Raw genomic sequence first — 25,224 nt, 5'->3', positions numbered from 1 at the left:
TTCTGCACGTTTTCAAAAATCATGGCATTTTATTGAAATGTTGAATAAGCTCTATATTTTTACATTTTCACTTTGGATCTAAGCTCCAGAATCAATGTAAATTGATTCAATTTACCATTCCACTTTCAGAACTCAAGTGAATCACCCCTAAATTGTTGAGATTCCAGAAAATACAACCCTTGTTTCTGTATCTTCCCTGTGTGTAATTAAACAATGTTGTTTCTGTACATCTTAGAAAGCTTCAGGTGACAGATTTGATCAAATAAGAAAGTTTCAGGACATCATTCAGTCCACCTCCAATGAGATCATGTGGATAAATGACCGTGAGGAAGAAGAACTTGTCTTTGATTGGAGTGATAAGAACACAAACATGATTCAGAAGCAAGAAGCATTCTCAGTAAGTCCGTGTATTTCAGGATAGAAAATGATAGCCCTGCAATTAGGAGTTAGTCTTTTAAATGAACATCAAAAATCTCTGGAATGAAGTGGGGTTTGGCAAGGATGTGACCAAATTAAATAACCAGGAATGTGCATGTGTACTTATTTCAAGTATTTTTAAGGATGAGTAGTTTCTACTGATTTAGCGGGCCTGACAAAGGAAAATGATAGGTAAGCCAACCTATCACGCAAAATACTCATTGTTGGTGAAAACACATGACCATTAAAAGATTCAACATGTATGTATATCAAGTTGAACTTCTTTACCGAGCAAGTGGTTAGACTGTGGAACTTGCTCCCATAAGTAATACTCAAAGCGAACAGTGTAAGTGCTTCAGATCCCTGAACTGAATGTAGAGCATGCAGCACAGAAAACAGCCAATTGGTCTCTTTTTCTCGGGAGGCTGAAGGGTAATATTATAGAGGGGAATAGATCGGGTGAATGCACAATCTTTTTCCGGGCTAGGTTTAAGGTGAGAGGGGAACGATTTAATAGGCAGCTGAGGAGCATCATTTTAATGGTGCGTATATGGAACGTGCTACTGGAGGAAGTAGTTGAGACAGGTATAATAATATTTAAAAGACATTTGGACATATACATGGTTAGGAAAGGTTAGAGGAGTATGGGCCAAGTGCAGGCAAATGGGACTAGTTTAGATGGTCGGCCAAAGGGCCTTTTTCCATTTATATGACACTATGGCTGGACGACTCTATAATCACCCCTGATTATCACGTACCTGGATTAGGAGTAGTTCACAACAGCCACTGAACCCACAAGCACATTTTGGGATGTGGAGAAAATAAGAGCATCTGAGGGAAACCCTCACAGTCAAAGGTTTCAAAGGTATTTTATTGTCACGTGTACCAATTGAGGTACAGTGATATTCGTATTACTGTCATAAGCGGATCATGCAAACTCCACGCCGACAGCACCTGAGGAAAGCCTCGATCCCACATTGCTTGAGGCGTGAAGCAACAATAACTAGTGCATCACTGTGCCACCCCAAGTTGAATTATGTTTGGAGAGGTTGAAATGCCTTCTGATAGAGCAATACCGGAGATTGTGATGTATATGGTTTTAAAATAACGAAGTCCCAGGGAAAATACAAGCTATACACTAAGAAAAGGAACCAGATACATTATTTAGGTTCTCATTATCAGGTAATATAGGCCAACAATATTGCTGTCACTTGTTCTTTGTATTTCTTTGTGGATGATCAGCTCCTAACTGATTACTACAATGGTTATCTGGTTAAAATTTTGCATAAAGTAATGCCAAACAAAAGGGCCAAATTTATTGAAGATTAGTTGTTATATATATGATTGTTTATGTGCCAGAAAAAGCATTGAATGTGACATTATAACACACATTTGGCTTGCTGTCAGTGTTATATAATTTTATTAAATTATATGCATTTTATTTTGCTACTTTACATTTTGTGCTTAATTATTTCAATTTCTTTTCCGTTAGATGTTGATGAGTCAATTGGAAGAAAAAGAAAAGCAGTTAAGGGCAAAAACGCAAAACAAGATGGTGACCAACTTAGTAGCAAATCACAATCATGCCTGCATCTGACGAATAGAAAATTGAGAAATGGGTACATAGAAACATAGAAACATAGAAATTAGGTGCAGGAGTAGGCCATTGGGCCCTTCGAGCCTGCACCGCCATTCAATATGATCAAACACTCAACTTAGGGCCAAGGGCCAGGGCTAAATGCTGACACCACTCTCTGCGTATCATTCAAGCTTTATGCTTACCCTATCCGCTTTTGGACACTTGAACAATCTTGCTGTAATCTACATGTCCCCTCTCAATCTTCTAAATTCTAGAGAGTATGTCTATCCAGTCTTTATATGCATATAATTTACATATAACTGCTCTCAATAATGTGATGTACGAATAGATTTAATTACCTAGATATTTATACGAGATTTAGAAATAAGGTACTGCAGCTGCAGACATCCAGTCTGAAGAAAGGTCCCAAAACATCACCTATCATGTGCTCCAAAGGTGCTGTTTCACATGCTCAGTTACTGCAGCACTTTGTTCCTTTTGTTTATACGAGGTTAAGAGGTCATTGCTTCTAAAATTTAGGTTAGGTGCTGGTTTTGTATTGAGTTCCTTCGTTGTTTTAATGGACCTCTAAAATGTACAAGCTAATGTACCCTCGAGGGATAATTTTGCAGCAAAAGTGGGGAAGAGGTGACTTCTGAATTCCTGCCCCCTGCATTTAAAAAAAACATAGAGTTTAACCTTTATATGATTGAAATTATATTGTATGCAAATAGTTATCAGTTGATTGAAATGATAAAATAAATATAATGAAAGCGTGCTTAAACGTGCTTAAGCATGATGTAATTTCCAGATTAGAATCTGCAAAGTCCTAGGAGCTTGGAATTAGCAGAATTTGTATTAATGGAGAAAATTGTGTTTTTTCTTGCACTGCAGGCATACATTGATACATTGCAAACCCAGTGGAGTTGGATTCTCCAGCTTACCAAATGCATAGAGGTTCATCTGAAGGAGAATTCCAATTACTTTCAGGTACACTCCCACATTCAATACCTTTGAATAATTTACCTTTGAAAATATTGTGTGTACTATCAAGTGGGAGGGTTATACAGATATTTCATTATTAATGTTACAATGATAGACATTTCAACTTTGGAGAATGGGGAGGTGAAGGGAAACCAAAATACTGCTGATGCTGAAAATCTGAAAGAAAACAGGGTGCAGATTAAACAGTATCCACAGAGAGAAACAAAGCTGATGCTTCTGGTCTGCTTCCTTTCATGGGAATTAACTTCAATGCAAAGGTCCCCTTGGCTGGAAACAGTAATTGTGTTTCTCACTCAATAAATGCTGCCTGAACTGATTTTCCTGCATTTTCTGTTTTTATATCGTGAAAACTATGGTGAATAATTTTGCTATGCTGATTAACAACCTATGGCGACTTAACTCGGAGATCAACTTGGGTTTGGTGGGCAGAATGAAACAAAGTATTTAAATGGGGAAAGGAGAGGAATTAATCAACTGCACTCTTCGCTGCATCGTTGTCAGACTTTGTTATTTATCATTTTGCAGTTTTTTGAGGATGCGCAAGTAACTGAAAGCTCTCTGAAGCAAATGCAGGATTCCCTAAGAAAGAAATACACCTGTGATAGGTCAACGTCACTGCAGCAATTGGAGAAAATGATTGCGGAAACTGAGGTATTTCTTTCAGAATTTTAAAGCACAGGTTAAATAAATGTTTGCAATGAAACTGGACTTTAGAAAGGTTATCCAGTAGAACGTTGATTTTTTTAATGTGTGAAGAAAAATGGCTCATTTTTCTGTGCTTTGTTTCCCACCCACCTTGCGTTACTCTGAATTTCGAAGGGGATAAGAGATCTGGGCCACCAGTGATGCAGCGCCAAAGAGAGTGTAGCAGGTGTACCTGATGCCCCTGACTTGGCTTCTTCTACTTTTGGCTGAATGTGTAACTTTCATGGTTTCCTAAGCAGTCTGCAATAGTTTATAGGCTTCAACTACTGTGAAAATAGCCGAATGACTCTAAAGACAGGTGTGCAGTTTAAAAAAAGAATTCAGGATTTAAGTTTCTGGTCTGGAGGTTTACCAGTTGGTCTTTCCCTACAGTAGTGTAGCTGATACAGCTGCTGTCTCACAGCACCAGAGACAGGGTTCGATCCAGACCTTGGGTGTGTGGAGTTTGTACGTTCTCCCTGTGACCATGTGGGTTTCGTCGATGTGCTTTGGTTTCCTCCCACATCCCAAAGACGTGTGTTCGTAGCTTAATTGACCAGTAAAATCACCCCTAATGTGAATGAGAAAGTAGGATAACATAGAACTAGTGTGAATGGGTGATCGGTAATCAGTGTGGACTCACTGGGTTGAAGGGCCTGTTTCCATACTGGATCTCTAAACTCTGAACTCTGAAAGATCGACCAATGTCCAAAAAGCAAGAAACTGCATATGCTGAATATGTGAAATACTCCCAATGGACCTAAAGGATCACCTGAAGCTCTGTTTCTATTCATAGAAAACATAGAACATAGAAAAATAGGTACAGGAGTAGGACATTAGGCCCTTCGAGTCAGCTCCACTATTCAATATGATCATGGTTGATCATCTAAAACCCCACTCAATCGAATGCCTCCCTCTCTTCTGATTGTCTCTAGAACTCACTGGTCATATTTTAGAAATCCTGAGCTTTGGCAGCACGGCACCAGCTTTCTTTTACTAGTATGCTTGCTGGAATGCAGCCCTGCCAAGGCACTCCTGCAACAGACATGTCTCAATGCATGCTAATACCCTGACATACCAAATATTCACCAATTTAGAGAAGTTTAGAGGTATAGAATGAAAGCATGCTCTTCGGTCCACTGAGTCCACGTCGGCCATCGATCACCTGTTTACACTTGTTCTATGCTTTCCCACTCTCTCATTCACGCCCCACACACAAGGGACATTTTACAGAGGCCAGTTAATCTACCAACCCTCACATTTTTGGAATGTGGGAGGAAATCTGAACACCCAGAGGAAACCCAAGCACTCACAGGAAGAACGTGCAAAATCCCCGATCCCAAGACAGCACCCAAGGTCAAGATCGAATCTGGGTCTCTGACGCTGTTTGGCCGCGGCAGCTCTTTGCTGTCAATCAACTCGAACACGGGGGAAGGGTCAGAGCAATCAAGCAAAAATAATTAATTTGTGGACTGTAGAAACGAGAAACTGCAGCTGCTGGTTTACAAATAAAAAGACACAGACTGCTGGAGTAACTCAACAGGTCATGCTGCCTGACCCGTTGAAGCAGCACCAAAGTGAATGATTTCAATGTAATTGTTGTATTACATTTCTTAGCTTCTACTATATTATAACATATTCAGTTGAATATATGATAATCAAAGTGACTTACTATGATTTGACTTCAAATTTCTCTTATTTTTCTTTATTTTGCAGAAAGATAAGGACAAAATCCACGAATACAAAAGACAGGTGTCAAACTTGGTTAACAAGTCAAAAAAGATAGTACAGCTAAAACCACGCAATCCATCTGCTGGTCTTGAACAACGGGGTCCAAACCAAATCATTCTCAAGGCTCTTTGTGACTACAAACAAGATCAGGTATTGTTGTGGCTTTTTTTTTTGGTTAACATTTCCTTGTGAGTTCAGTGCTACCAACACAATCAGACTGTATGCAATGGATCAGGGTAGACGCAAAATGCTGGAATAACTCAGCAGACATGCAGCATCTCTGGAGTAATGGGTGACGTTTCAGGTTGAGACCTTTCTTAAGTCTGAAGAAGGGTCTCGACCCGAAACATCATCCATTCCTTCTCTCCAGAGAGGCTGCCTGTTCCGTTGAGTTACTCCAGCATTTTGTGTCTACCTTCAATTTAAACCAGCATCTGCCATTCTTTCCTATGCAATGGATCAGGTATTGGCAGTGGACTGGTGTCAACGCAAGTAGTTTGGTCATAAAGCATTCCCATTATTAAATCTGTTTTTATTGCCCCTGCCTTGTTAGTGTCCCGGATCATTGGAAGCTGATGGACTTGTTAAATCAAAATGAGAAACTGAATATTGGCTAATATTATTGAAAATACACTTTGAAGTATTGAGAACTTTCCTTGCATTGGATTGATTTATACAGAGACAGAGTTCCTTAAATTAACCATTAAATCTCCTGCATCATTTTATTTCCCAGTTTAAATTTACTGTAAAATGACAATAAAATGACTACAGTGAAACCATCACATTACCAATTACCAATTCTCAATGCTCAAAAATGTTGTCAAGTTTGAGGACGCTGTAAAGCAAGTTATTGTCAATGCTAAAGCCGAGCTGTAAATCTGATTTGACCAGTGTTGTATCAGGCCCTATGAACAGTGATGTTATCTGTATTTTTTTTTAAATTGTGCATATCACTATTTTTTGTCTTGTGAGATAGATTTTGCTGGGCATTTAAGTTTATAAAATATATATATATTTGCTTAATGTAACAGGGGACTGCAGTGCAATTTAATTGTAATAATTTTACATTTATTTTAACAAAAAATGTAGGCATCCTATATTAACCATTTGCCATTTATACATCATTATGCATGAGAACAGCTTGAGGTCATGATGAAACTTTCTCACAGCTTGAAATGTGTCGGACATATGCATCATTGGAACCATTTTGCTAAATCATGGCAATATGTTCTTAGTTTACATTTTGTAGAGTTATAGTTAACATGTTAAATGTGTCATAATTTTATTATGATTGTAATATATTGTTCACTCTTTATCTTTTCTTAAGAGAGCTGTGCAACGTGGAAATGAATGCATTTTATTAAATAATTCGCAACGCAGCAAGTGGAGGGTGATTGGACCAGGTGGAATGGAAATGGAGGTTCCATCTGTTTGTCTTCTTATCCCACCTCCAAATCCTGGTGCAATTGATCTTGCAAACAAGTACGAGGGAATGTTACATGACAGTTTACATATTTTTTAAACTTATGAATGAAGTTCTGTGTTTAGTTGAAGAATCTGAAATGTTTTTATTTTGTTATTCTGCCCAGAATTGATCAGTACTATGAGGCCATCCTTTCTCTGTGGAACCAGCTGTACATTAGCATGAATAGCTTGGTGTCTTGGCAATACTGCATGATGGATATGGAAAAGATACAGAGTTGGACCATATCTACGGTAAGCCCTCGAAACCTGTCATCTTTATATGTTTCGGAAAGTTTTATCTCCTCGGACGAGGGAGCACTGCAGGACAACACCATTTCAGTGAAAGTGAGTGTGTGATTAACACACTCTCACGTTAGGTATAGAAATCAAATCTAATGGGGATAGGCAATTTTTTCATAGCAAAAAAAAGGTAATGACAAACTGACAATCCTCCTGCCCCAGTCAGCTTGTTGTATCAGCTTTTTAACTCGACAATGGCACCGAACAGAAATTCTTTTGACTGCTCCAAAAGAAGATTATCTGAATGGTGGCCGATTAGGAAAAGAGGAGTTGCAACAAGACTTGGGTGTCATGGTACACCAGTCATTGAAAGTAGGCATGCAGGTGCAGCAGGCAGTGAAGAACGCGAATGGTATGTTAACATTAATTGCAAAAGGATTTGAGTAGAGGAGCAGGGAGGTTCGACTGCAGTTGTACAGGGTCTTGGTGAGACCACACCTGGAGTATTGCGTACAGTTTTGGTCTCCTAATCTGAGGAAAGACATTCTTGCCATAGAGGGAGTACAGAGAAGGTTCACCAGACTGATTCCTGGGATGTCAGGACTTTCATATGAAGAAAGACTGGATAGACTTGGCTTGTACTCGCTAGAATTTAGAAGATTGAGGGGGGATCTTCTAGAAGATTCTTAAGGGGTTGGACAGGCTAGATGCAGGAAGATTGTTCCTGGGGGGATCTTATAGAAACTTACAAAATTCTTAAGGGGTTGGACAGGCTAGATGCAGGAAGATGTGTTCCTGATGTCAGGGGGGGAAGTCCAGAACAAGGGGTCACAGTTTAAGGATAAGGGGGCAAATCTTTTAGGACCGAGATGAGGAAAACATTTTTCACACAGAGAGTGGTGAATCTCTGGAATTCTCTGCCACAGAAGGTAGTTGAGGCCAGTTCATTGGCTATATTTAACAGGGAGTTAGATGTGGCCCTTGTGGCTAAAGGGATCAGGGGGTATGGAGACAAGGCAGGTACAGGATACTGAGTTGGGGGATGATCAGCCATGATCATATTGAATGGCGGTGCAGGCTCGAAGGGCCGAATGGCCTACTCCTGCACCTATTTTCTATGTTCTATGTTCTAAGACTCTTTCCTGGATATGGATAGATATTGGAGACATGAGATTATATTTTAGTTGCTTTTGTCCATCTTTAACCTAATTATGAGAAAACTGCACTCTGGCAGTATGGCCTCGTAGTTGCCAAAGTAACCAGGTATGGTGTATTAATTCATAACAACTTGCAAGTAATCTTTGTTTTCAGTTACGAACAATGCCTCGTGAGGATTATGAGTTGGTCCTAAGAAGCTTAGAGAAGAACTTTAAAGCTTTCCAGATGTACAGTAAGGATTCGCAATACTTCTCTGATGCAGACAAGCGAAAATTGGAATCTGACTTTGGCATCAGCAAGAAGTGCTATTTGAACTTGGTTACAACAATTGAGGGACAGAGAGTTACTGGGCAAGGTTTGTGACATTTACTGTGCTTACCTCTTGAGTTACACTTTTCAGGGATGAAAGGAGTAGGACCTACTGTTGGATCTGACTCCACCACACTGTGGGGCAATCAATTTCAGTTCATTATCTCACAGCGCTGCGGAACATCCTCAAGACAGAGGATGAGCAGCCATAAGTCATGCACGTTGGCACAATTGATATAGGTAGGAAAAGGGATGAGGTCCTGATGGGAGATGTCAGCTGCTCTACATCGGTGAGACCAAGTATAAGCTTGGCGATCGCTTCGCCGAACACCTCCGCTCGGTTCGCAATAACCAACCTGATCTCCTGGTGGCTCAGCACTTCAACTCCCCCTCTCATTCCGAATCTGACCTTTCTGTCCTGGGCCTCCTACATGGTCAGAGTGAGGACCACCGTAAATTGGAGGAGCAGCTCCTCATATTTAGCTTGGGCAGTTTGCACCCCAGCATTATGAACATTGACCTCTAATTTTAGGTAATCCTTATTTTCTCCTCCTCTTCCCAGCTCTCCCTGCACCTCTTCCTTTCTTCTTCCTCCCCCCCACCCTCACATCAGTCTGAAGAAAGGTCTCGACCCGAAACGTTGCCTATATCCTTCGCTCCATAGATGCTGCCTCACCTGCTGAGTTTCTCCAGCATTTTTGTCTACCTTCGATTTTCCAGCATCTGCAGTTCCTTGTTAAACATTAAAGGTTACTTTAACTTGCTGGTATTGACTGGGACCTACTTAGTGCAAATGACTGAAGCAGAATTTGTTAGGTGTGTCCAAGAGGGTTACCTAAAACCATATGTGGATAATTCCACTCGAAGAGGGACTATACTGGACCTTGTTGGGAAATGAGCCTGGCCAAATGACTCGTGTTTCATTGGAAGAGCGTTTTGCGGATAGTGATCCCAACTCTATGATTTTTAAGATTGTCTTGAAAAGAGATAAGTCTGGATCTTGGGAGAAGGTACTAACTTAAAGTAAGGTAGATCACAACGCTATTAGACAGAAGCTCAGGATCGTACGTTGGGAGCAGTTGTTATTAGGTAAGTCCACATCTGACATGTAGGAGTCATTTAAAGGCATTGAAGAGTCATGCAGCATACATAGAGCTTTACAATTGTGGGTCTGCCGCAGATTGGCTTAAGATATTTGTGTGCAAGCTGTGGATCACGTGCAGGGAACCATAGGGAGTAAGGGGATTGGATTGTGAGATTTGGGGAGTTAACGGTAACATAGTTGAGAAACACTACCAAGGAACACCCAATGAATGATTTCATAAACAACACTCCCGATGATTTTTGTACAGGGAGTGGCATCATCCTGAGCACAAATTCCCAATTTGACAGACATTGACATTAGAGGTTTGGAAAAGGAAAGAAGGAAGTATGAACTGGTAATTATGGGAGGTTGCTGTTGTTAATGTTTCCCATCACGATAATGGCCACACTTAAGGAGTATTTGATTGGCCGTTTAAAAAAAGGTATTTAAGAAATGTGGTACTGTATAGAAATGTAAGCTTTTCAATTTACAGTATGATTAGATGACATGTTTGGCAATTTAGCTAACTGTAATGGAGAAGTGGGACATATTTGTACTGTTAGATATGTATAGTATAGTCAATTGTATAGCAATTGACCCCTTCAAGCTTTGTGCTGATCAGAGAGGTGATCCATTGCCAGTGCTCAGTCCATAGTTTTACAGATTATTGTACTTCAAATGCATATCTGGATATTTTTTAAACGTGATGAAGGCTTTGACCTGTAATATCTTTAGAGAAATGAGTGCCAGACTCTGACCCTTCTGTGGTGACAAAAAATATCAATTCCAATCTAATTTTCCCAACAATTACATAGAATATCAACTCCCTGGTTATTGAGCTCTCTGATTGGGTAATTGGATCCTTCTTATTCCTTTTATTATACCCCCCTTTTAATTTTATGTATCTCTAAATATTCTCCCATCAACCTTTTTGCACACAAAGAATTCCATCTCTCCTTGAAAGTAATGTCATCCAATCCAAGCACCAGCCAAGAAGGCACACCAATGCCTCCTCTTACACACCCACAGATGCACCATAGTAAGCATACTATCGGGTTGCATTGCAGCTTGGTTTGGGAACTGCAGTGAGAAATTGCAGAGTTTGAGATGTAGCCCAGAGCATCACACAGACCCGACTCCCCACGTGACTTCATCTACACCACACTGCCCGATGAGATAACCGGTGAACATTTTCTCAGCAGTGTTGAGTGCGGAAAATCTGTTTTATATTTTTTAGCTATTTCACTTGATTGTGATGGTTGGCTGCTTCAGAGATCAAGTAGGGTCAATGATGATCATTGTGACCTATGGAGATAATTGCTTCATGGAGTGATTGATTCATTTTTAATCCTGACCTTTTTTATCCAGTGCCCATTGTAGCTCCAACACAGGTGATAATACCTACACAACATGCACCACCACCAAGGATGGACATGAATTTCCAGCAAGAACTCCAGAAGATACGTCATCGTTTAGAGTTGAATGATAATAAAATGATGGGAAAAGTACATCTCCTCATAGATTCAAATGCACAGGAGGAGTTTACACTGAGAATATCTGAGCTAGAGGTAAGAATGAAATGATAATTGAATTTGAGATTTAACTGCACAGTGTGTATCCAAGTGAGTACTTGGGTTACTCCAAGTAGGTATGTTACAAAACCTACCTGAATCGTGGCTGAGCATCTGCCCTACCCCGTGTGCGCGATTTTGGCGCTGTTTAGAGGGGGCGGATTTTAAAACGCGATTTTTACTAGGCTGTTGCAATCGAAAATGTTCAGCCTAGTAAATCATTAACGGAAAATCGCTGAAAGACCCCGTCGCAAAAGGTATTATTAGTTTTTATGGCCTTGTATAATAGTTATAGTAGTTTTAAAAATCACTCTTGTATATAATCGCTTGTATATAACCCTGTATATAAAGTTTTCTATAGCGAGTAGTTCATTTTGGGCTCTTTATATCCCGCAGTATTTTTCTGGGCATTTGAGGGCACAAATCCAGCGCAATGTGAACGTTCTAAACCAGCGTGTTCACAGGAACCCACTAGAAAGCTGATTTAAATTGACTTTAATTTACAGCAATTGAACATTAAATTCCTTCCATTTGGCCTTTAAATTGATGTAAATGAGATTTAAAAATCATGTTTTATTGTGAATTATTTGTGAATATTATTTGGACACGGGCTATTTAAAAATGTTAATCATTTATTAAGAAATGGATAGATGTTTAGATCTAGTAATTGAAGTTTGAAATTAGCTACAATTGGGTAACTAACTAATTATATGCTTTAATTTCAGGTCATCCAAGTAAGATTATTTTATATTTGTTTCAGAATGCTTCAATCTATGATAACTGAAAATTTCATTCAGTTCTCTTAATTTTTAAGAAGGTTATGGGCTTTTGACTGTCCACGATCACAGCTTTTTTGTTATGTCCATAGAAAATCAATAGGGAACAAGATGCTAATTTCCAAGTATGAAAATGGCCATAACTTTTTTATTACTTGAGATATGAAAGTGAATTAGGTGTCAAATTAAACTTATTGTTATGCTTTATCTGATGGGATAAATTGCAGACTAGATTTTTTAAATCTCAAAATTTTGTAACATTGCTACTCCAAGTAGTTTTACCAAGTACAGGCTGCCCCAGGTCACGAACATGTTTCATTTTGACAGGCGTTTTAGATCGTATGCATGAGGTTGCCTCTAAGTCATGTGTTCGTAACCTGGGGAGGCTCTGTACAGTGACATAGAATAAGGAAGTCGCATGTTCAATGACTAACATGTCAGGATCCTTCTACAGACTGGGTCTGGTTCATCCTCTGTACTCTGATGGAAAGCTCTCACAATTAGGAATGGCTTTTGTTCAGGGCCCCAGCACATAATAGTAACTAGCTTTTCGCAGACCAAAATAAAAACATTTTACATTGTCCTCTGCACTTGATAAAGAGAGAGAAACCCCTCATCGAATTTAGACTGGGTTAGAATATAAGGGGTAAAAAATAGTTTTGTTAATTAACATAGGTAGTGTGGCAGATTTTCCATTGCAAAGCATCAACTGGATACTGTACCAATAATTTAAAAAAAATAGGCAGCTCAGTAAAGTCATGCGCAGCAGAGAGGGAACCCAATTTTTCTACCATTTAAAATGAAAGTACAAAGCCTACACATTTTGTCACTGTCCACTATTCCATTGTATGCTCTACTCAGCCAATGATGATTGTATACGATAGATTATGATTTTCACAACAGAGAGAAAAAAAAGAGGCAGGTGGAGCGGCGGGGCGGGGGGGGGGGGGGGGGGGGGGGGGTGCAAGTGGAGATTGCTGGAGAGTGTTAAGCAGGGACACAGAGGCTGCCAGTGTTGGAGTTTAGTTATTGCCCAATGCACAAGTATGGTGAGGTACAGATGCCACAAAACTTTTATTCCATTCTAATATTTCTTCTATATTTGCCCTTGACAGTCTCTGCATAATCAGTTGAATACAATTGATGATGACTTCATCAGCCTTCAGAGTAGGTGGTATAAATCACCACACGCATCAGGCGATGAGAAAGCATACTTCGAAACAGAATTTAGCCGAATAAGTCAAAGATTGAAGAGCGGCAGTGACTTTTCTTCAGCCTATTTAGAGAGGTAAGAGAAAGGAAATAATAATCATGTTTATAGAACCAAATAATATACATTGAAACCACAGTGCATACAATGCATGTATTGATGTACTTTACAACAGCGCAAATGTTAAGAATACATGGCATTTCTTTATGTAAATCCTTTGGCGAGTACCATTGTTCCGTGGTGCATTTAATCTGAGATTCAGTCCACTGCAATCTTTCCTGATTGACATCAGATTTTCATTATTCATGGTTTTTCTCCATTGCTTTTTTACAGTACTTCCCGTGAAATAGTTCTTTAGATTCCTTAAAGAGGCAACTCATTTAAACAACAGTTTGTCACAGTTGTACTCCATTCTCACTGTGAGCAGCATTGTAGGAACTTTGTTTGTAACTTGTTTATACGATATGATAGAACTTTATTTATCCCAGGAGGGAAATTAATTTGCCAACAGTCATAAAAAACATAAAATACATTAAACATAAAATTAAAGTTACGATTGGAAAGGCTTTGGGGATGTTCAAAGATGGAGGAGGGGAAAGAGTTGTAAAGTTTGATAGGCACAGGGAAGAAGGATTTCCTGTGGCGTTCTGTCCTGCATCTTGGTGGAACCAGTCTGTTGCTGAAGGTACCCCTCAGGTTGACCAGTGTGTCATGGAGGGGGTGAGCTGTATTGTCCAGGATGCTCTGCAGTTTGAGGAGCACCCTCCTCTCCAAGACCACCTCCCAAGAATCCAACTCCACTCCCAGTACGGGGCCAACCTTCCTGAGTTTGTCGATCCTATTGGTGTCTGCAGCCTTCCCCCTGCTGCCCCAGCACAGGGCAGCAAAGAAGATGGCTGGATACCACCGATTGGTAGAACATCTGCAGCATCTCACTGCAGATGTTGAAGGAGCGGAGCCTTCTCAAAAAGTACAGCCGGCTCTGTCCCTTCTTGTACAGGGCCTCAGCGTTCCTGGACCAGTCCAGTTTACTGTCCAGATACACTCCCAGATATTTGTACTCCCTAGTAAACTGCACATCCACACCATTGATGGAGATGGGGACAGGGGTGTTCCACTCCTCCTAAAGTCCACCACCAACTACCTAGCCTTGTCGGTATTGAGCTGCAGGTGATTCAGTCCACACCACTCTGTTGACTACACCTCTGTATTCAGCTTCCCTCCCCTCACTGATGCAGCCCACAATTGTAAAGTCATCTGAAATTGTCTGCAGGAGGTGGAGTTATATCTGAAATCTGAGGTGTAGATGGTAAACAGGAAGAGAGAGAATACCATCCCCTGTGGAGCCCCAGTGTTGCTCATCACCGTGTCCAAGACACAGTTCTGTAGCCTGACATATTGTGGTCGTCCAGTCGGGTAGTTGGTCAGATTGCTAACTAGCAGTGCAGGCCAGATCGTGTTAAAAGCACTGGAGAAGTAAAAAAAACATGGCTCTCACAATGCGTCCCAGCTTATCCAGGTCAGTATAGCAACGATGGAGCAGGTGGATGATGGCGTCGTCAACCCGCATCTTTGGTAAGCGAACTGCAGGGGTCCAGGTAGGGTTTAACCAGGGGTTGCAGGTGAGTGAGCACTAGCCTCTCCAGGGACTTCATGATGTGTAAAGTCAGCGCCACCGGTCTGTAGTCATTGGAGGAGCTGGGGCGCATCCTCTTTGGTACAGGAACCAGGCAGGATGGCTTCCACCTCACAGGAACCCTCTCCAGGCTCAGGTTGAAGATATGCTGTAGCACTCCAAACAACTGGCTGGCACACATACGCCTTGAGTACCCTAGGGTTGACACCATCGGGACTTGTAGCTTTGCCTGGGCGGAGTCTGCTCATCTTCCTCACCTGCTCAGCCTTGATAATCGGGCTTAGCAAAGAAAGGGCAGAGGAAGTGAACCAGGGGGATTGAGGGGGAGGGTGAGCAGAGGCCCCACCATCAAATCTATTAAAAAAAAAAAAAAACTGGTTTAGCTCATTGGCCCAGTCCTGATTGCTATCCCTCCCCAGGTCACTGATCTTTTTGTATAGCCTGTAATGCTCTTCATCCCACTCCATACATCCCATGTGTTGTTCTGCTGAAGTTTCCGCTCCAGCTTTCTCCTGTAGTCGTCCTTGCCCTGTCCTAGACTCGCCTTCAAGTTTTTCTGCGCCCATTTCACCTCCTCCTTGTCACCATTCCTGAAGGCCGCCTAGTTGAGAAGGGCATTTATGTCACTGGTGACCCAGGGCTTGTTGTTGGGGAAACAGTGTACTCCTCAGGGACCACGTTATTCATACATAACTTTATGTAGCTGGTGGCACAGTTAGTGTGTTATGTGGTCCCTAATGGATTGAAAGTAATTCTGTTAAGGAAAGTTAACAGTCATTCTCGGCAGTTGTAAAATAGAGACAAGGTTATCCTTGACCCGAAGTGATACTGAAAAAATTGGTGACATTTGGTTTTGTAAGTTTAAAGGGACAACCCTTGTTGCAGCGCGCTACTGCTTTAGAAGAACCTTTCACAGAGCTGCCAACTAGTATGGATTTTCCGTATTTTGTACGGAAATGCGATTAGAATACGGTTGTACGGTTTTGTGTTGTAAAATATGGATTTTAAATATGGAGTTCAGTTCAGTCTGAAGAAGGGTCTCGACCAGAAACATCACCCATTCCTTCTCTCCAGGCTGCGTGGAATTTAACGCGTGGGAATTTAAACGAAGAGCTGTCGGATCTTCGTTTAAATTCTATTGTGCTATGGGTCACAGACTGTTCGTCACAAAATTCACGTATAGAAATGAGTCTTTGGAACTCTCTTTCTCAGTGGTAGTTGAGCCTTTGATTATTTTTCAGGCAGTGGTAGATTTCTGGATAAGCCTAGTGGTGAAAGGTTACCAGTGGGATTGCAGTTACATTGTGATTGGCCCTGATTTTACAGAGCGGTGGGTGGGCTCAAGGGGGAGAGAGGGTAGGGTGGAGATAGGGAGAGGATGGAGAAGAAAGGGAGAAGGAGAGAGGGAGGGAGAAAAAAACGGAAGGGGGAGAGAGGGAGGAAGGGAACGAAGGTGGGTGGGACGGAGGGAGAGAAAGAGGGAGGGGAGAGAGGGAGGGAGGGAGGGAGGGAGTGAGAGGAAGGAGGGAGGGAGAGGGAGGCTTCCAAAATGTTTTCTACATCATCTGGTGCTAAAAGCAGGAAGCAGCCGTTCAAACAGCAACAGTATACAAAGAGATGGCAATGAATGCACTGTCAGGTAAGGTGCGTAGAAGACATGTCAATTGGTAGCAACGTTATGCATTCTTGCACTCTTACATGGATATGACTGCACATAAAAAATGTTAAAAAATCAACAAAATGGCATCACGTAAAAATACTGATTTCCTCAGCAAAATACTGATTTTCAGGTACTAGAATACTGAAATGCTGTGACAAAACTTGGCAGCTTTTAACTGTCATTGGACATAATACTGCTGTTTGAATTTGTGTATGTCATATGAGCCATTTACTAGATTGATTTTTTTTACTTGGACTTCATTTTTTAATGTTTCCCTTCCGCAACTTTGTTTTGCATGCTATCCCCGATGTACCATGCATGAGTACATTAAGATAGTGCAGAAAGAGAAGTAGACAGAGTGCCGCATAGCATATTATATTCAAGGAGAAAGTGGAGTACGTAAAATGTGCAAGGGACGCAACAAGGTCAATTGGGAGTAGACACAAAATGCTGGAGTAACTCAGCGGGTGAGTCAGCATCCATGAAAAGATAAAAAAAGTGGGCAGAGACAGTAGGACAACTGGGAAGGGGAATGAGTGAGAAAGCAAGGGCTGAAATTAAGGAAGTCAATGTTCATACCACTGAGGTGTAAACTACCCAAGCAAAATATGAGGTGCTGTTCCTCAAATTTGCGCTGGGCCTCACTCTGACAATGGAGGATGCCCAGGACAGAAAGGTCAGATTGGGAATGGGAGAGGGAGTTGAAGTGCTGAGCAACCGAGAGATCAGGTTGGTTACGACAGACAGAGTGGAGGTGTTCAGCGATACGATCTCCGAGCCTGCTCCTGGTCTCGCCGATGCAGAGAAGGTGACACCTGGAGCAGCGGGTGCAGTAGATGAGGTTCAAATAGTTTACACCCCAGCGGTATTAACATTGACTTCTCTAATTTCAGATAGCCCTTGCTTTCTCCCTCGTTCCCCTCCCCCTTCCCAGCTCTCCTACAAGTCCTACTGTCTCTGCCCACTTTCTATTTCCCCCTCCCCCCGACATCAGTCTGAAGAAGTGTCTCGACCTTAAACGTCACCCATTCCTTCTCTCCATGGATGCTGCCTCACCCGCTGAGGTACTCCAGCATTTTGTGTCTACCTTCGATTTTATCCAGCATCTGCAGTTCTTTCTCACACAAGGTCAATTGGGAGATTGGGAAGACATCCTTAGCATGGGAGGTCTATTCAAGAGTCTAATAAAATAACTGCAAGAAAGAATCTGTTTTTGAATCTGGTGGTACGTGCTTTTAAGATTTTGCCGCCCTTATGGAAATTTAAAATTGGAACAAACTGAATAAAAAAATATATTCTCAAGACTATGTTTTACCATAAGCAAAAGATACATTTTGGAATGTCTGGCAGTTACATCCGTGATGATATTCCCCATTGTAGGTTTCGCTATTCTAAAATTTGAGGGGTTTTTGTATTAAAGTACTAATTTAATTCATTTTGCCTTAGAATGAAAGCATTGAGAATACTCTTTCAAAATATTCTTGAAGTGGAAGATCTGATAAAAGTTTATGAAGCAAGACTAACAGAAGAGGAGACTGTCCCAATGAGCCTGGAGAAAATAGAATCTTACAGACACACTCTGAAGGTACACAGAACTATGAGTATTACTTTCACTTTTTTAAGTAGGTGATAATTTGGTGGGGCAGATATTCGAACAATTCCATTGATTTGCACAGGGAATCCACAGGCGCCAGATTGTCACCAAACTGTAAAAGCTAGCCTTTCAACAATTCTTAGATGCTCCCTGTCTGTTCTCCAGTAGAAAGTGATTACTTTTAGTGTGTAAGTGATGCTTGGCTATTAAATCACCTATAGTGACGAATGTAGAATTTCTAAACCTCAAAAATAAATGTGAGCCAAAACGGATCCACAATAACGATTGAAAGAAGTAATTATTATTTGTGGAATTTTCATATTGATATTTTTTCCCGAAAGAACTATTATATTTTTCTACCTATCCCATTCTAAAAGAGCACGTTTAAGTGCTGGGTTCCAGTTTCTGACAAAGTGTTTGATTATGAGGGTTATTTGATCCAGCTACAAACATCCATTAGCAGTGAATCTGGCCAATATTTTTTATTTATTGTGTTTGTGGTTCAAACAGCGCGTGTATTTTTCTAATTACTAAATAAATTCATAAATTCTGTATTTCTAGGAAAGCATTCCGAATTAAGCCTAGAATTTGGGACATTAGTCTCTCAAAATGCATTATTCATGCTAAATATTTTTAGGCATGGTTTCAGTACGTACACCATTCCCTTGAAGTCCCACCCTAGCTCAGATATCATTTCTCCATTGTCATCGACAGGCCTGAAGATGCTAACAATGTGCATGGTGTAAATTTCTGGATCAACAGGTCATGAGCTTAAATCGCTCTTGAAGAACAGAAATTACTTGCATTTGTTTAGCTTAGTTCATATCTTGTTGCTTATTTCTTTTCAGTGGAAAATAAGATTTGTATTTTTGTAGTATCTATTACAGCCTTCAGAAGTTACTTATTTGTTGCATTGGTGTGGGGTGGGGGAGTCTAATTTCCAAAGTTTGCATACAAACAGTGAGAGTGATCAGAGGTTAGGTAGTCACTTTAATGATATTTAGTTGGGTCCAAAGGAAAGAGGATGCTGCTTCTGTCCCAAACCTGACCAATGGGCATTTGTGTGGCAGCAGTTTAGCATGGTCATCAGGTGTTCTGACTTCATCCTGTCAATGTAATAAAAATTCAGCCATCGCGGATTTCTAGGTTGTTTTCTTCTCTCAAATACCATGCTTTGAGATCATTCTCTTGAAGTTTACAGAAGATGGGAATGCATAAAATAGGTCACTTGCTTTGCTCCTCCCGTCCTGCCCATCACAAATAGATTGATACCAGCGGAGTTGGATCCGCCTACATTAATAGTTATGCACAGGGCCAAACTCTGTAACATGGAAGTCTTTCAGTAATTTCACTGGGCTTCGAAAGTCTTATTTTTGTTTTGCTCTTTCCCCTTAGGGAATGAAGGGTGAACTGGATCAGAAGAAGAACTTGTTGACAACGATGCAGGGAAATTTGCAAGAATCCCTCCGTATCAATGATTACATAATGCCATCTTTCTACAAATGTGATATAGATATTGCAAAATATAATGAGAAAGTCACACAGCTGTCAGACCGATGGCAGAGGATCGACAAAGAAATCGATAACAGGTGGGGTTTTGCTGAACCTGGTGTCAACCAGTTAGCTCGGGCAGAGAATTAGCTTCACCTATAAACAAACTGCAACTGCATTCAGATTCTCCAGGAAAGCCAGTTGTCTTTGTGAGTTTGATTGTGGCTGAAGAATCAACGTTTGAGATTTGAATACGAGTCCTGGCATAGGCGTTAACACCAATAAACCATGTGTAATTTAAGTATTTCTGCTGAGGATCGATTTCGTGCCAGCAGGCTTAATAGATCTTAGTAGATCTGGACAAATTCCTGGGACCTTTATGCATTTAAGATCATATTCCTTTGGAGGTGGTCTAAAAAGAGATGTCTACCTGAAAGAAGTTCCCAACCTCAGATGTCCTGACTCCTTAAGCTGAACTGTTTGGCTTTGGCTACTCCAGTTTCGAAAGTGCTCAAGTGCACAGCCCTAGATAGAGTCGACTTACTTGCCTACATTTGATATCTATTGCTTAAAAGCATACCTCATAGTGTAACTTAAGATTAAAAATTAGGAAAACTATGCAGTTGAGGTATCTACTTAAGGGCGCTATTGAGGGAAGATATTGCACTCATCCCTATTGGCCTCTTTGTCTTTGAAGTGTATTGGAGCACCATTTATCAGCAGTCGCATTATTAAGATAAGATACATTTAATTGTCATTTGGACCCCTTGAGGTCCAAACGAAATGCCGTTTCTGCAGCCATACATACAAACACATAGACCCAAGACACAACATAATTTACATAAACATCCATCACATCGCTGTGATGGAAGGCCAAATAAACTTATTTATCCACTGCACTCTCCCCCCCCCGCTGTCAGAGTCAAAGTCAAAGCCCCCGGCTGGCGATGGCGATTGTCCCGCGGCCATTAAAGCCACGCCGGGTGGTGCAAGGTCGCACACCGGGTCTTGGTGTTAGAGCCCCCGGCGTGCGCTCGCAGAGTCCCGCGGCCATTCCAAGCCGCGCGGGGCAGTGGTGTCAGGCCCCGCTCCAGGAGCTCTTCGACCCCGCAACTCGGGCGGGGGAAGTCGCCGTTGCGAGAGCCCTGAAAAGCGGTCTCCCTCCAGGGAGCCGCGGGCTCCCGGTGCCGCCGTCCACAGACCTGTCGTTGGAGCCTCCGACTCTCCGGCCGGTCGGGAAATGCACTAATAAAATTCTGTATCAAAAACAGGGAATACTGGAGCCATTCAGCAGGATAGGGAGTATCTGTGGAAAGGAAAACAGAATTAACAGTTCAAGTCAAAGACACTTCATCAGTATTGGGAAAGAGAGTAAACAAGTTAATATTAGCTTGTAGTAAAGTAAAACAAAAGGAATAGTGTAGCTATGAAAGGGTGAGGTCAGGATTGCCTGGGTGTCCTTCAGTCAGATGGATCAATGGGGTAGTGAGAAGCTGATATTACAGACAAAGAGGTGTAATGTGTAGAAATTAGAGGGGCTATGAGAGATGCCCAGCAGGTCAGGCTATACTGTTGCAGATAGAACAATGAGCCAAAAGCACAGGTGAATGACTTCCAGCAGAAATGACAAGTTCTAATACAGACAGAGCAAGTGAATTATCTGCTTTGAGAATTTGATATTGAGCCCAGAAGTTGCATTGTTTAGTTTAATTTAGAAATATAGCTTGGAAACGGACCCTTCGACGCACAAAGTCGGTGCCAAACAACAATCATCCCATACACCAGTTCTTTCCTACACTCTAGGGACAATTTACAGAAGCCAATTAACTTATAAACCTGCATGATTTTAGAATCCAGTGCATCCGGAGAAAACACTCGTCACATGGAGAACATGCAAACTCCGTATAGACAACACTCTGTAGCCTGGATCGAACCAGGGTTTCTGGTGCTGTAAGGTAGCAACTCTACCGCTGCATCTGTGTGCCGCCCATTTATATTTTTCGAATAAACCATGTCAGATGACTTTTAATTGAACTATTATTATTCTCTAGGAATTAAATGTTTGTGTTTTATCTGCATCATGCAGGTATTATGATTTAGATAAACAGCATAAGCAGCTGAAAGACTACCAAGATTTGTTCCAGAGGCTCAGTAAATGGATTGATGTAACAAAACACAAACAGGATGGGTTGGAAGTCAACAGATACCAGGATATCAATATCCTTTCACAGCAGCTAAATGAGCAAAAGGTTAGTGTGCTATTTAAGATTTTTATGGTATACAACGTATTTACAATCAGTGAACATGTGGCTGTTGTGCATCGGTTATTTGACAATTTTAAAGAGATTGCAATTTTAAAGAGACTGCATTTAATGCAGATTGGTCATTCCAGCAAACTAATTATGATTGCTCTGACATAAAATGTGGATGATAATTTTGATTGAGTAGCAGAATGGTGCTGTGGGTAGGGCAGCTATCTCACACTACCAGTGCCCTTGGCCCATGTTATCCTTGGTTAACCCTGTAACTGTGGATTTCCCACAAGTATTCCAGTTGCCTCCCACATCCCAAAGATGTGCTGGCAGTTAGGTTAATTGACTACCCTAAATGGCCCCTGGTGTAGATGCGTGGTGGGAGAATCAGGAGTGGGTCAAAGAGTATATGTGAGAGGGCAGTTGGTGAGGAATGGGTTAGATAAGATTGTTCTGTGAGCAGTCATGATGTGCTGAATGGCCTCCTATGTCAGAGGGAAATATGAGACATATTTCCACATAGAGAAAGCTAAAGACAAATTAATTTTGTTTGTGGACATAAATACTCTCACAGATAATTAAACAAATGTCCAATTATAAAATGAGTCCTAGGCTTGTGTAGCATTCCTGCTTTTTTGCTTTAGTTAACAACACAAGCAAAGTCAAGTGAATGACCATTTGAAATTCAGGTTCATCTATAATTTCTTGTATTCTGCAAGGAAACTTAAATTTTGAGTCTTTGTCTGCATTTGTCATAGATTATTGTAGGCTGCTCATTGTGCTGACCACTGCTGACTTTTAGAAACATAGAAAATAGGTGCAGGAGTAGGCCATTCGGCCCTTCGAGCCTGCACTGCCATACAATATGATCATGGCTGATCTGATCCAGAAATTTAGTACGCTTCTGTGTGGCATCCTGGCCCATCTGATCCAGAATGGTATTCTTTCCCTGGGATTATGACATGTGCCAGCAAAGCAATCCAGAACCTGGCTTCACAATCCAAAAGACTGATGTCCACTGAAACAGGCATAATCTAAATGTTCAGCCTCAGATTATTGTCAAATTCAGCAGAGTGCATTGAAATTCCTTGTTCACACAAAGCTCAGAAAGAACAATATACAGTAATTATAAATATAATCATAACTTCAACAGCGAATGCAAAACTGCAGAATGGTGAAAAGATTGTAGTGTGATTTGAGATGGGCCAAAAAAAATACAAACATGCAATAATAGAATAACTAAATGAGGTAAAGTGTAAGAGTATAGGGCTGCACCTCCACAAAGAGGATGTGAATGAGATGTTAGATCTAAAGCAAGTACAGAAACTAAAATAGATAGGGGGAAAAAGATGTATTTAAGGGATATAGTAATGGAGAGAAAATTGAAGAATCTTTTTTTTTTTTAAGTCACGAGCCAAGTTGGGCTGACCAATGACAAGTATTTGGGCCTCAGCATGCCTTGTGCTTTTCTGTAGGCGGCATAGTGGTTCAACAATTAACGCTACTTCTGCACAGCTTCAGCAACCTGAGTTCAATCCTGACCTTGCGTGCAATCTATGTGGAGTTTGCATGTTCTCCCTGTGACCACATGGATTTCCCAGGACATGCTGGCGGGTTAATTAGCCATTGTAAATTACTCCCACAGTAGGTGGTGGCAGGAAAGCCAGTGGTGAATGGATAGAATTATCAGAAAGTATAGGTTGCAGGAATGGGACCAATGAAGTGTTCTCTGTATAGACTCAATGGGCTGAATGGTATCCTCCTGCGTATTGTAAGAAAATATGAAAGGCGGAAGTTCAAGATAACCCGGAACAGCATCCAACTTCCAGGTTATCTTGAACTGACTACCCACTGCATGACGGGACTTTCCACTGAGACCAGGATTGGAGCAGTGACAATCTCCAACATCAGTTGATTTAAGTTTGGGACCACTACTCATCCCTCCGTATAATGGCATCATATTGTTTTTGGTCCACTGAAAGGAAATTTTGGACCATTAATACAAGGAAGCTTTGACCATTCATACTGCCCAAATGTCAACCTAATCCAAAATATTACTTATCCGTGTTCTCCAGAGATCCTGGAGAACCTGTTGCGTTACTCTAGCACTTTGTGTCTTTTTTGGTAAACCAGCATCTGTAGTTCCTTGTGTCTCCATGCCACCCAATAAACATATGATCCATTGATTCATTTGCATTCCATGATGTATTGAGATGGAATGATTTTATTGACAATTCCTTCCTGTTAACATATTTGCTTTATTGTTGATTAGAACTTGCACTCAGAAATAAAAGATAAACGAAGCGATGTTGATAATTACCAAAGACATGCAGACCACTGCGCAACATCTGTAAAGGTAGGAAGTTTTGTTGGAGTCTATTGATGTGAATATTTCCGCTTGTTGTGTGCAATATCATGAAATTAGTCAAATGCATAACCATTGTTTTTTGAATAGGATTATGAGCTACAGTTGGCATCATATAGTGCTGGGCTGGAAACACTGCTCAATATTCCAGTCAAGAGGCAAGTGGCTCAATCGATTTCCACTACAATTCTTCATGAGGTATGTACAGCTTTGTGTGTTTCTGCTAAAGCAACCATGATTTGCAATCTATTCGCTGGTCTAAGTTAAATTCAATACAAAATACTGTGTGAAAAATAGGTAAAATAAAAGCTTAATTCTCTTCAGAGGCCATTCTCTGTTTGCTTAAATAACTTTGTTCAGAACTGTTTTTCTAAAATGTATCATTGAATCATAGAAGGCCTTTCTGCCCTTACTGTGCTTAAACCCTATTATTATGTAGATCCCCATCACATTTCCCCCTCGGTTTACCAACCTAAGAATAATCCACCTTCTCCTGCCTTGTGGGAGACATTCCAGGAAATATTTTCTGCATCTTCTCCAAGTCCACCTCAATCACCCAAAAATGAGGCGACTTGAATACTCTAGTGAATCTGAATCAATAGTTTGTAAAAGTTAATTGTATGTTTCTCTGCTTCAGTACCCTCTACCTCAAGCTCAACATTCTGTGTGCATTTCCTTCCCCAAACATTTACACAAAACATGTCAGGATTTGCTGTTCGTGATTCCCCTTTAGATTTCTCCCCATTGACTCACCATGTTGTTGGCAAGAGAATGTATCAGTTCATACCTTTCTGTATTTAAATATATCATCTGCACAATCCTGCACCCTTCCCAGGTTCTCATGGTTAATCTCCCTCCCTACCATTCTTTCAAATTTTGTGCAAAATTTTAGTTGTTAATAGAGTTCCTGATAGTTTTCTAAGTTGCAGTACTGAGTTAAACGTCCAATCATCTACTCTTATTTCAAAGATGATCAAATTGTTGATTCCATAGTGTGT

At 40.9% G+C, this 25,224-nt stretch overlaps 1 protein-coding gene across 1 annotated transcript in view; it reads left to right on the top strand.

Annotated features, from left to right (window-relative positions):
• The window catches only part of LOC129696688 (desmoplakin-like), a 54,566-nt gene that overhangs the window by 18,175 nt on the left and 11,167 nt on the right, over positions 1–25,224 (top strand). Inside the window, 16 exon segments of the mRNA XM_055634808.1 lie at positions 236–397; positions 1,910–1,951; positions 1,954–1,997; positions 2,851–2,986; positions 3,527–3,652; positions 5,402–5,566; positions 6,744–6,898; positions 7,006–7,132; positions 8,432–8,633; positions 11,040–11,239; positions 13,134–13,306; positions 17,971–18,109; positions 19,514–19,707; positions 21,696–21,858; positions 24,134–24,217; positions 24,317–24,424. Coding sequence (XP_055490783.1) covers positions 236–397; positions 1,910–1,951; positions 1,954–1,997; positions 2,851–2,986; positions 3,527–3,652; positions 5,402–5,566; positions 6,744–6,898; positions 7,006–7,132; positions 8,432–8,633; positions 11,040–11,239; positions 13,134–13,306; positions 17,971–18,109; positions 19,514–19,707; positions 21,696–21,858; positions 24,134–24,217; positions 24,317–24,424 — 2,220 coding nt within the window.

The sequence above is a fragment of the Leucoraja erinacea genome, chromosome 4 (genome assembly GCF_028641065.1).
Source record: "Leucoraja erinacea ecotype New England chromosome 4, Leri_hhj_1, whole genome shotgun sequence".
NCBI classification, from domain to species: Eukaryota; Metazoa; Chordata; class Chondrichthyes; order Rajiformes; family Rajidae; genus Leucoraja; species Leucoraja erinaceus.
The sequence above is the reverse complement of the archived record's forward strand: the minus strand, read 5'-3'. Positions and strand labels throughout refer to the sequence as shown.